Here is a 13112-nt window from a genome sequence, read left to right as displayed (position 1 = left end):
CCCTACAGTACATATACAAGACAGTAAAACATCCAACATTAAAAACCTCCTGAAACTGCTGTCTTCTAAATGTCAGATGGTTGCCTCCTTCCTTGCCCTCTGAAGGGAGGGCATTCCATGGGGCAGGAAGCCCTCTGCCTGGTTCCCTGGAACTTCACTTCTAACTGCAAGGGAACCAGCAGAAGACTCTCGGAGGCGGACCTCCCTGTCCGGACTGAACGACTGGGGTAAAGATGCTCCGTCAGGTCCACAGGGCCGAGGCTGAGGAGGGCTTTAGGTTGCAGATCTTGCTCCTCCATAATGATCGATGTATAGATAGCAGAGTAGGAGAAAACACTCAGAGGCAGAAAAAAATAATTCAGCTGAGAAATTTATTACTGAAGACAGATAAGCATGACAGGACCCAAAAAATAGCAAAAATGTAACTCACAGTAAAACCCTGACTCAGCAAACCAAAACAGCACTCAAGTAAGAAACAGACAAGCAGAGTAGAGTAATATCAGAATAGGAAGTGGGAGCAGGCGCATTTCAATACTGTAATTCATATATAATTCAATGTCAGAGTAACCCTGGGACTAGATAACAAGCCTCCAGGTGGACGTGCCCCACCTGCCCGTCACTTTCCTCTTCCGCACGGGCAGAGTCTGCCTTCTGGACTGTGGGATTCACGGTTGTTCTCCTCCTCTCCATCCACCAGGGCTTGACTTCAGGTGCAGCAGAATTCCCCAGCCCCCAAGGATTTGAGACCCATCAGCTTTCCTCACCTGGTTTAGCCGGCCGGTGGAAGCCGTTCCTTGAACCCCTGTTGCATGCTGACAGCTTCTGGAAGCCACAGGTGAGAACTGAGTGCAGGGTGGGGACCAAAGGTGGAAAAATGACCCCAGAAGGTGCATGACATGTCCCCCACCAAAGGAGAACTACAGCTCCCCAATACCCTATGAAATCTAGATTCAGGTAGGTAGCCGTGTTGGTCTGACACAGTTGAAATAAAAAATTAAAAAATAGTCCAGTAGCACCTTAGAGACCAACTATGTTTGTTCTAGATATAAGCTTTCGTGTGCATGCACACGTCTTCAGATACACTGACACAGATGTCACCAGACCCATGTATGTCGTGGGAGGGTGGGGTGGGGTTTTTCTCAGAAGGTACTCCTACTACCATCTCCTACTACCCTTCACTATATGAGGAAGTGTGCATGCACACAAAAGCTTATACTTAGAACTAACTTAGTTGGTCCCTAAGGTGCTACTGGACTATTCTTTTTTACTTCAACTGTGTCAGACCAACATGGCTGTCTACGATTAAGTACAGTTATGTCCTGCTTTTCAGTGTCACTTTAGGATAGTCAGAAGACGGGCTCGAGTTCAGGCAGCACGTCATCATTATAAAGCACCATTGGGGTGGGTGTTTCCGTCTGGGATTCCCATCTGCCAGCTGTTTTCCTTCTGCTTCTCCTGCTCTCTCCATGCAATGCGAAGCATGAGGACAGAGGTCCATCTCCAAGAACAGGAGCTTCCCTGAGCACCCATTCAGCTGACCCCAAGCACCAAGCCTTGCCACTAGTTCTCTGACTGACCCAGACCACAGTCCCTGGAAAGGATGTAGACCTGGGTCTCCCAAAATAGTCCATATGGACCTCCTGAGGTCAGTGGGACTGTGCAGGTGATTCATGAAGATCTAGAGGTGGAAACGGGGGCAACCACTTGATTTGAAAGGCAGTCTTAGAATAAAAATTCTTGCTAAATGTAGTTTTTATCAATCTCTTTATCTCTTCATAAATCATGTTCAATAATCTTTGTATCTCTAGACAGGACCACCACATATGGTAGTATGTTCCTATCTGTTCCTTACATCGCCAGCACTTGTTATTATTTGATTTATTTATTTTTGCAAGTTTTACAAGGGTCAGGTACCACCTATAGTACATTTTCATAAGATTTTCCCTTATAAGGAAACAAGCTGTGAATTTTATATTTTTAGTCCATAATTCGTTCCAAAAAATGGGTTTGATCGTATTTCCCAGGTCCCTCTCCCATTTTACTGTAATTTCTTTGATATCTTCCTCCTTTCTTTGCCAATTCAAAAGTAGTTTGTACATTTTAGAAAGTGTCTTTTGATTATTATATAAAATATCCTTCTCCAGATAGGATTTTTTTGGTCAAATCTTTTGGTTATTTTATCCTTTTCAAGGGCGGCTTTAAATTGATAATACTCCAGCCAGGTTATTCCCTTCTGTTTCAATTCGCTTAGGCCCTTTATTTTCGGATCACTACTTGTTTCCTCTACTAAATCCTTATATGTTAGCCAATCGCTGTTCATATTCATCCTGTGAACTGACATAGATTCCATTGGTGACAGCCACCATGGTGTTTTGGTTACTACTGATTTTTTACTCCTCTCCCATACTTCATATAATGCCCTTCTCACAATGTGATTTAAAAATCCTTGGCAGGATTTAACCTTGTCATAGCCTATGTAGCCATGCCACCCGTACACAATATCCCATCCCTCCAGATCTAGGACTTCCGTGTTTTTAATTAATATCCAGTCCTTAATCCATGTCCAACATACTGCCTCAAAGTACAGTTTAAGGTCAGGGACCGCGAAGCCTCCTTTTTCCTTCAACTCTGTTAGTAGCTTAAATTTTATGCGTGGTTTTTCCCCTTGCCAAATAAACTTGGCAAGGTCTTTCTGCCAATCCTTAAAGCACTTTACACCTCTAATTATAGGTATTGTTTGGAACATAAAATCATCTTTGGCAATACCATCATTTTAATTGTGGATATTCTCCCCCACAGGAATAATTTTAATTTTCCCCAAGTCTCTAATTCTTTTTTTATTTCCTTCCACTTCTTCTCATAATTGTCCTTATATAAGTTTATATTCTTATTGGTGATCCAAACCCCCAAATAATTTACCTTATTGGCTACCTTTAAACCTGTTGTATTTTCCAGTTGCTCTTGTTCCAACTTACGTAAATTTTTCGTTAATAATTTGGATTTTCCTTTATTCAGTTTGAACCCAGAGACTTTCCCAAATTCTTCCAGTTGTGCAAGCGTTTTTTGGATACTTTCCACTGGATTTTCAGTGGTTACGATTACATCATTGGCAAAGGCTTTAATTTTGTAGTATCGAGTTCCTAGGTTAATTCCTCTTATATTTTTATCCTTTCTTATTGCTATTAAAAGTGGTTCCAAGGTGGCAATAAAAAGAAGTGGGGAGAGAGGGCACCCCTGTCTTGGCCCCCTTTCGATGCTGAACTCTTCGGTGATCTCGTTATTTATTAGCAGTTTTGCTTTTTCGTTATCATATATCGCCCTAATTCCATTAATTATTTTCTCCAGACCTTTGAAAGTTTCCAATAGGAAATTCCATGATACTCTATCAAAAGCTTTTTCTGCATCAACCAATAACATGGCCATCTTTTTACTTGGTTTCATTTCCACATATTCCAACATGTCAGTTATTATTCTTGTATTGTCTTTTATATGTCTATCCAGTAAGAAGCCCACCTGGTCTCTGCTGATTATTTTGTTTAGAGTCTTTTTTAATCTATTAGCCATCACCCCAGCATAGATTTTATAGTCTGTATTCAACAGGGAGATTGGTCTATAATTTTTCATGTCTGTCAACTCCACTCCCTGTTTTGGGATTAGAGTGACCAGTGCTTCTTTCCATGATTGTGGTATATCTTTCCCTCCCAGTATATTATTCATTATTCTTTGTAATATAGGGAGGATTACTTCTTCCAGGTTCTTATAGTACAGTAATGTGATTCCGTCAAGACCTGGCGATTTGCCACTCTTCATATTTTTTTATTACTTGTGCCATTTCATCTATTTCTATATTGGAGTTGAGGGCCCCAACTTCTTCTTTTTCAATTCTTGGTAATTTATTTTGTTGTAAATACTCTTCCATTTTATGAACCTCTAAATGTTCTTGTTTATATAAATCTTTATAAAAGTTTAAGAATTTTATTTTTATTTTTACTGGGTCTGTTGTTTCCTCTCCTTTGTCCAAAATTTTATTTATAACTTTTTTTGTTTGCTATTCCTTTATGCTAACAACTTACCGGGTTTATTGGCGGACTCAAAATACCTTTGTTTTCCCCATTTAATTTAATTTTCTACTTCCTTATTTAATATACGAGAGATATGGGATTGCAATATCTTTATTTTTTGTAATATTTCATGACTTTTTGGATTTTTGATCAACTCTTTTTCATTAATTCTTATCTGGTTAGCTCTTGGATATTATTGTCTTTTATCTTCTTCAGTCTAGCCATTTGTTGTATTCCAAGACCCCTCATGTACACTTTACTAAACTACATTTATGTCTGCATTTTGTTTCCCATTTATCTCGAAAAATTCCGCTAACTTGATTTTTGCTTGCGTCACTCATTGGTCATCTCTCCATATAATTTTTACTAGGAATGGTTTCAGATAATATTCCCAAAAACAAAACTAGGCTATTTATGTACGCAACGTCAGCAGTAAGGGTTGTAGTGGCAAAACACTGGAAAGATAAAAATATACCCACTAAAGAGGAATGGGTAGTCAAATTGTGCGAGTACTTGGAGCTCGCAAAGCTGACCGATGCAATAAGAGATAAACCTTAAAAAATGGTGAAAGAAGAATGGGAATATTTAAATAATTATGTAGGGGACAAGGGCTCAACAAGAAAGATCTGGCTATGTTTAGAATGATACCGCATAGAGAAATGATACCAAGATGAGGGATTCCTTTGGAATGCAGATAGAGAGAATCGATAAGAATAATGATCTGTTGTGAGCTTGACAGAAGTGTACAATAGATGAGCTTTCCTGCTTAGGCTCATTTTTATTTTTATTTTTCTCTTTTTCTCTTTTTCTTTTATCTTTCCCATAGTTGCTTATGTTCTGTGTCATGTACCTCAATATTTTTTGTAGACTTTTTTCATTTTTTTCATTACTATTAAGGAATTTTTCTTTGTCATTTTGGTTGTCTATATTTCTAAGTACCTGTTTACATGTACCAGTTTAAAGCAAAATAAAAGTTTTTTAAAAAGAGAAGAAGAAAAAAGAAAGGCAGTCTCAGAGGACAACGGTATCCTAAGATCATTCTGTGTTATTAAAGATGATTGAGGATTATAAAAGGTTGCTGATGCATTACTGCCATTTGACATCATACCATTTTCATTTCCTAAAAATTGGGAACATGGGTAGGACATGGGAGAATGTAGGAGATGTTGAAATAAGAGAAGGTGCTAATGGAGGTTGATGTGTCCTTTTTTTTCTGTGTTCTCTTTCCCAAAACCCAAACAGGATTTCCTTTCTGCCCACTCTGAAAAAGGTGGTGGAGAAGACAGAATTGCAGGGGACAGGGCACCTTTCGTTTCATTAGGAATAGCCATTAAAATGTGTGAAATGTGGAATATGCTTCACTGAATGAGCACACATAGTTCACATCAACGAAGACAAAAAGGAAATAACCCATTTAAAGGTATGGAGTGTGGAAAGAGCTTCTCTTTCAATGCAAAACTTAGAACACACCTGCGGACTCACACAGAGAGAAAACGTTTTAAGTGCAGGGAGTGTGGGAAGAACTTCAGTCAGAGTAGACACCTTAAATTGCACAAACGGACTCACACAGGGGAGAAACCATTTAAATGTATCGAGTGTGGAAAAAGTTTTCATGATAGTGGAAACCTAAGAAGACATCAACAGACTCACACAGGGGTGAAATCTTTTAAATGTATCGAGTGTGGAAAGAGTTTTAGTAATAATGGAAATCTTAGAACACATGAACGGACTCACACCGGGGAGAAACCATTTAAATGTATTGAGTGTGGAAAGAGCTTTAGTGAAAATGGAAGTCTTAGAACACATGAACGGACTCACACCAGGGAGAAACCATTTAAATGTATCGAGTGTGGAAAGAGCTTTAGTGAAAATGGAAGCCTTAGGGAACATCAACGGACTCACACAGGGGAGAGACCATTTAAATGCATGGAGTGTGGAAAGGACTTCAGTCGGAATGGAAGCCTTAGGAACCATCAACGGACTCACACAGGGGAGAAACCATTTAAATGTATTGAGTGTGGAAAGAGCTTTAGTGAAAATGGAAGCCTTAGGGAACATCAACGGACTCACACAGGGGAGAGACCATTTAAATGCATGGAGTGTGGAAAGGACTTCAGTCGGAATGGAAGCCTTAGGAACCATCAACGGACTCACACAGGGGAGAAACCATATAAATGTATCAAGTGTGGAAAGAGCTTCAGTCAGAGTGGAGACCTTAGGAACCATCAACGGACTCACACAGGGGAGAAACCATTTAAATGCATGGAGTGTGAAAAGAGCTTCAATCAGAGTGGAAACCTTAGAAATCATCAACGGACTCACACAGGGGAGAAACCATATAAGTGTATCGAGTGTGGAAAGAGCTTTAGTAACAATGGAAACCTAAGAAGACATCAACAGACTCACACAGGGGAGAAACCATTTCAATGTATTGAGTGTGGAAAGAGCTTCAATCAGAGTGGAGACTTTAGAACACATCAACGGACTCACACAGGGGAGAAACCATTTAAATGTATCGAGTGTGGAAAGAGCTTCAGTCAGAATGGAAGACTTAGAACACATCAATGGACTCACACAGGGGAGAAACCATTTAAATGTATGGAGTGTGGAAAGTGCTTCAGTCAGAATGGAAATCTTAGAAAACATCAGCAGACACACAGGGGAGAAACCATGTAAATGCATGGACTGTGGAAGGAGCTTCAGTCAGAGTGGAACCCTTGATTTATGTCAACAAACTCACACAAAAGACAAACCATATAAATATCAGGAAAGTAGATAGAGGTTCTCTCTTAGTGGAAGTTCAAAATTAACAGACTCATGGACATGAAGAAGTTTAAGAGTTGAAACCCTTCAGACCATCAACAAACTCAGAGTGGAGAAGCAGTTTAAATGAAAAGACTGCAAAAAGTGCTTTATTTATAATGGAGTATTTAAGGAACAGGGACGCGGGTGGCACTGTGGGTTAAACCACAGAGCCCAGGACTTGCCGATCAGAAGGTCGGCGGTTCAAATCCCCGCAACAGGGTGAGGTCCCATTGCTCGGTCCCAGCTCCTGCCTACGTAGCAGTTCAAAAGCATGTGAAGTGCAAATAGATAAATAGGTACTGCTCTGGTGGGAAGGTAAACGGCGTTTCTGTGCGCTGCTCTGGTTACCCAGAAGCAGCTTAGTCATGCTAGCCACATGACCTGGAAGCTGTACGCCAGCTCCCTCAGCCAATAAAGCGAGATGAGCACCGCAACCCCAGAGTCGGTCAAGACTGGACCTAATGGTGAGGGGTCCCTTTACCTTTATTTAAGGAACATCTAGGGACTCTCACATGGGAGAACCCATTTAGATGTATGGAGTGTGGGACTCCTTCCTCTCAGAGTCCACTCTGAGCAATGAATTCAGCAGGAAATCATTCCTAAAAACAAGAGGTATATGTGAAGTTCTGGTGTTTGTATGTAAAACATTATAATAATGAAATAATGAAGGCAGCATCTCACAATGTTGAGTATAACTTTAGATGAAAGTACCTTTGGTTTTTGCACCAAACTCTGTCATTCTCCCACCGCATGATCTCCAAGCACTGCTTCTTCACCAGAACTTCATCGCTGCCTCCTGCGGGTCATGAAGAAAACTTGTATGGGATATTCCCCCCCAAGCCTAATTTCAAGAGGGGGAAGGAGGGGCTGTAGGTACCAGGGAAATCTCCTGGTGGGGGCATCTTCACTCTTGAACCCCATGGGGCAACCCCAGAGCTCCTGCTTTTTCTGGAGTTTGGGGAAGATAGCATCCAGGGAGACTCCCCCTCCTGCTGTGACCAGCTCCCCTCTCCCCTGGTCTCCTAGAGCACACAGGAAATCCAGTTCAGACCCCATGAGCCTGTACATGATATTAAGAGGTGTTGTTTTTTTGTCCCAACATGCACCACTTTAATCTCATTGACAATGAGCTGTATCTGTTCATTCTCTCCCTTTGAAGAAGTCCTTTTGGAGCTCCTTGCAATCTCTTTCTGTTTGAACAACCCTGGAAAAATTGCTGCCATCAGCAAACTTTGCCCCCTCCCTGCTCCCTCCTAAGTCTAGTTCATTTATGAACAAGTTGAAAAGCCACAGGTCCCAATACTGATCTTGAAGGGACTCTGCTTTCTGCTCCTCTCCATTCAGAGAACTGTCTATTTACTCTCTTGGTTTTTCAGAAGGAGGGCTGCCTTCCTGGTGGTGGGATGGCGATGAGCAGAAAGAGGGAGAAAAGGGAGCAGACCGGAGGGGGAGATTTTGCAAGCTGAGGAGGAAACAGGGTTTGGTGAGCAGGAAGAGTCTGGGGCAGAGAGCAGTTCAGGCTCAGAGGGAGGAGAGGAGGGGGCCAGGATAACCAGAGGAGGCCGGCTGCTGAAGCATCCAGGGAGACTCCACCTCCTGCTGCGACCAGCACATGTCTTTGTGTCTGGCGGTTAGAACTCTTAGAATGTGGGGATCCCATTTTTCAACCAAAGCAAAAACCCGCTAGCCTTTTCCCAGGTCTTTCCTGACCTGACAGTCGTTCGTCTTCTCTACAAAGTCCTTCTCCCTCCCTTTACTTACCATGGGGTCCCAGCACCCTTTTCTGCCTCTTACACTCTAGGGAAAAGAGTCCCTTTCCATTGGACGCCTGGCAGCCCAGTGCCAAATCCGGCTGCTCCAGAGAGAACGGAAAGGAGCTGTAAGCGCCCTGCACTCTGACTCGCACCAGTCACTTCCTCCCGGATCTTGGTGCTGCCGGTGCAGCTGCATTTAGGAGAAAAAGAGAAATCTGAAACCGAGCCCAAGTCCCTTGCTATCCAAAGTGGCCACTTGGACCAGCCTTGGGCGTCTTCCTTGGGAAAAAGATAAAGTTTCAGATCTCAGGTTCCCCGACAGGGAATGAGAGCTTTGATTGGCGTTCTCCCCTTGCAGTTAATTGCCTCTCTAATTGCAGAACCCCAATTCTCCCGTTCTCCCCTCCCCCTCCTCGCTACCTCTTGCCAGGAAGGCTGGGAGTGAAGACCGTCAGCCAAGGATGAGAATCTGGGTTGTGGGTGTTTCAGAGAATCCCACCCACAATCCTCTCCATCCCTAGACTCACGTCCGCATGCGCTGCTCCTGACCACCCCGGGGTCTTTTGCTAGATTAATTTATGGCCGGCCTGGGGCTGAAAATAAACTACCAAAAAACTAAATTATTGACAAAAGGCCTCACAATGGAAGAAAAAAAAGAACTTCAAGAAAAATCAGGTCTGGAAACTAAAAATAAGGTTAGATACCTAGGGATCTGGATTTCAAAAAAAGTTTAAATTTTTCCTAGGATAATTCTCGTAAAGTATGGAAAGAAATTTTAAAAAATATGGAAACCTGGACCAAACACCATCTCTCACTCTGGGGAAGAGTCTCTGTTGTGAAAATGAATATCCTCCCCAAAATGATTTTCTTATTCCAAACAATGCCCATTTTAGGAGGAATGAATTGTTTTAAGGAGTGGAAAAGGGAAATGTCTAGATTTATATGGAGTGGAAAGAAACTGAGAATTAAACGCCAGTTATTAACAGATCAAAAGGAGAGAGGAGGTTTTGCATTGCCAGATTTGGAATTCTACCATGCGGCGGCAGGATTGGTTTGGATAAAAGACTGGAGTACACTAAAAGATACGGACCTATTAGACTTGGAAGGCCACGAGAATCGGTCTGGATGGCACGCTTCTTTAATATACGAAAAAGTGAAGGTCCACAGGGGATTTTTGAGCCATGTGAAATAAAATCTGGAATAAATATAAAGGACTACTTGAGCCAAAAATACCCTTGTGGACATCACCAAGAGAAGCCATATACTCATGTTAGAATATTTACAACTAGCAAAACCGATGGGAAGAGTTAGAGGAGTATTGAACCAGAAAATATTTGGAGAATGGAGAATATTTAAGGATTATAAAAGAACATATTGTACCAACCACACCATATTAGCAGAACTTGAGTGATACTTGTAAACACAACAAATACCGTTTGTGGAGTAGACCGGAACAATATTAAAGAATATAAAACTGTGCGAAAAAAACGACAGTATAAACAGTACAATGAGAATGATTGGAAGACTCATTTTGTCAGAAGTCTTTTTTATTTAATTAGGAAGATTAAGTTTTTTTATGCACATAAATCTCCTTTTTCTTCTTTGTTTTTCTGTATTTTCTTCTTTCCTTTTTTCTTAATTTTTTAAAAATTTTCTTTTTTGCAATATGAGATTCCAAATTCTTTGTATATGTGTGTAATTTAAATCAATATAGATTATTTAAAAAAATAAATCAATTTGTGGCCGGCTTGATCAAGCGTTGCTTCCTCTGGTTTGCCCCGCTGGAACTCCACTTCTTTCCAGACCCTGGGGTCACTAGAGGACTGGTGGCTCCTCCTGGCAAATGGCCTGGTGCGCGCTGGATCACCAGTCCTTCCTTGCCCCCAGAATCGGGCAACCGAAGGTCCCATCTGGGGTGCCATCTGTTGTGAACAAAAGCTGCCCTTCTTCCCTTATGGGGGACACAAGAGCCCTTTATAGAGTCCCTTGTAGCTTCTCCATCGGTAAGAGAAAACAACAGACACTAACCAGAGGATACTGAGAAGCAAAGCAGCTAGTAAGCCTGATCTTGATTGATCTGCTGCAACAGGGTGCTCCCCTCACACACAGGAAAGGAGGAGGACCCAGAACAAAGGTGTGCCTGTCTTTATATAGACATTTTTAATTCCCTGCCCTGGCGCTCAAGACCACCCCCCACAAACACCATACCTACATCACAGAAAAGGTGGTCCAGAACAGAAATTTGAATGTTGTCATTTTTCCTGTCTGCCAGGTTCTCTGATAATGCCTTATCTGAGTCCCTTTCCTGGTAGTCTGGGTCATACCTTTGAGATGGTGATTTCCCAATTCCTGAGACAATGGGAAGGTTCCCTCACCCCCTCCCTCCTTGCAGAGAAAACGTTTGGTCAGTTGGGGAGTCTAAATGGTTTCAGGACGGTCTTCCTGAGCTGCTCCAGACATGTGGTCCACATATCTATGAATGTGCTTGCTTGGTGCATTTATGAACATTTATTATATATATAAGACCTTCAATTTTTTATTACATGATTTATCCAGCCCAGCCTTTCACATGATGAATTCTGCATATAAGTTAAATAAGCAGGGAGACAATATACAGCCTTGTCAAACTCCTTTCCCAATTTTGAACCAATCAGTTTTTCCATATCCAGTTCTAACTGTAGCTTCTTGTCCCACAAAGAGATTTCTCAGGAGACAGATGAGGTGATCAGGCACTCCCATTTCTTTAAGGACTTGCCATAGTTTGCTGTGGTCGACACAGTCAAAGGCTTTGGCATAGTCAAGGAAGCAGAAGTAGATGTCTTTCTGGAACTCTCTAGCTTTCTCCATAATCCAGCGCATGTTTGCAATTTGGTCTCTGGTTCCTCTGCCTCTTCGAAATCCAGCTTGCACTTCTGGGAGTTCTCGGTCCACATACTGCTTGAGCCTGCCTTGTAGCATCTTAAGCATAACCTTGCTAACCTGTGAAATGAGTGCAATTGTGCGGTAATTGGTGCATTCTTTGGCACTGCCCTTCTTTGGGATTGGGATTCATGTGTAGCAGGAACCCCCCCCCAATCACTCAGTTTGTACAAACACAACACACACACACTCACACATGACATATGCAATGCCTCTGTTATAAATTCATAGAAAATCAGCCATACATCGGATCTGCACCGTTCCACTTTTATTTTACACCATGAGGGAAGGACTATCAAAGGGGGGAGACTTGACACAAGGCAGCCATACTCCCCCAAGCGTACAAACACATCCGCAGATTTCTCCCTTGACCCATGGAATCCTCTTCTGGCTCCAGTTGTATCGGCTGCTTTTCTGAGCCTCTTGGCTGTTACGCAGGGACGGGGCCTGTGTCCACGGTCCTTGTCCTGGCCTGAGTCAGAGGCTGGGGTGGGGGGCTGGGATTTGGGGGGAGTCGCTTAGCTGCCCCCCTCCATTCCTGCTTTGAACAGCACCAAGACCTAAAAGACGGAGGGATCTAAGCTCGTGGGGTGGGGGAGGGGAGGATGTTGCACTTGTGGGGGGGACCCCTCTTTGCAGCTGGATCTCCGGGATCAGCCCCTCCCCCGCTCTCCAATCCACTAAAGGAAGGGGGGAACCTTCCTCTCCTCCCCCCCCACTCAAACGTTCCCTCCCCTCCCTGCACATCCTCCTCTCACCCCGCCCCCACCACCCCAAATCCCTCCCCCAATACATTGCTCCTCCTCCTCCAATCCGGCTTCTGCTCCAGGAATGTGGGGGGGGTGAGCCCCCTCCAACTCTGCCTGCGTCTCCCGGAAGTGGAGCTTCCACTCCGGATTGCTGCTCTGCCCCACAGCTCTAGGGGCGCGCGCGTTCTCAAAGGGGAGGAGGGGCGGCAGGTAAATCCCCACCCACCCACGTGGATGTTGCAGGAAAGGAAAGGAGGATCGGGAGCGAGCACAAAGAGGTAAAGGGGTCGGAGGGAGAAAAGGACCCAGAGACTCTCTCCAGCTCCCCCAAGCGCCTTCCGTGGGGCCTGGATCCCGGCACGCGTGCTGCGAAGGGGCGGAGATGGGGCGCCCCCCAACGAGGACTCCCTGGCCCCCTTTCCCCCGCGCAGGCATCCCTGGGGCGCGGAGAGAAGCGGGCCGGGAAAGGGTTAAGGGGTGCGGGAGGCGCCTGGATAGAGACCCCCCCCGTCCCTCCCCGGCTCGTCTTGGGGGGCATTAGGGACGGAGAGATGGCAAGGGGTGAGCCAAGGGGGCGTCTGGGTGCAGGGGAGACTCCGGGAGAAAGAGAGGGGGTCATGGAAGTGGGGGGAGAAGGGAGGGGGCATCCCCGGGTCAGGGAAGCGCAGCAATGGGGGGGAGAGGAAGACCAGTCTTTGGGGTGTTACGGCTAAAATCTGGGTGCGGGGTTACTCTGCCACCCAGCTCATCGGACTAAGTCCGTGGGTCCCTGCGGAAGAAAATGAGCTCAGCCGGACGCAGGAGCAAACTGCAGAAGATCCAAG

The 13112-nt window shown here is 43.9% G+C and overlaps 2 protein-coding genes across 2 annotated transcripts in view; both read left to right on the top strand.

Annotated features, from left to right (window-relative positions):
- LOC309541368 (uncharacterized protein) overlaps positions 1–8538 on the top strand; it is a 135784-nt gene extending 127246 nt beyond the window's left edge. Inside the window, exon 3 of the mRNA XM_082239178.1 lies at positions 6970–8538. The gene's annotated coding sequence lies outside the window, so the exon portion shown is untranslated. The remainder of the gene's footprint in view (positions 1–6969) is intronic.
- LOC309541348 (uncharacterized protein) overlaps positions 1–8538 on the top strand; it is an 85003-nt gene extending 76465 nt beyond the window's left edge. The window contains exons 2-3 of the mRNA XM_082239145.1: positions 698–835; positions 5304–8538. Coding sequence (XP_082095271.1) covers positions 5427–6737 — 1311 coding nt within the window. The 5' untranslated portion in view covers positions 698–835; positions 5304–5426 and the 3' untranslated portion in view covers positions 6738–8538. The remainder of the gene's footprint in view (positions 1–697; positions 836–5303) is intronic.
- Positions 8539–13112: the final 4574 nt, after the last annotated feature.

Source organism: Podarcis vaucheri (assembly GCF_965113315.1).
Source record: "Podarcis vaucheri genome assembly, chromosome: 10".
In the NCBI taxonomy this organism is placed as follows: domain Eukaryota; kingdom Metazoa; phylum Chordata; class Lepidosauria; order Squamata; family Lacertidae; genus Podarcis; species Podarcis vaucheri.
The sequence above is the reverse complement of the archived record's forward strand: the minus strand, read 5'-3'. Positions and strand labels throughout refer to the sequence as shown.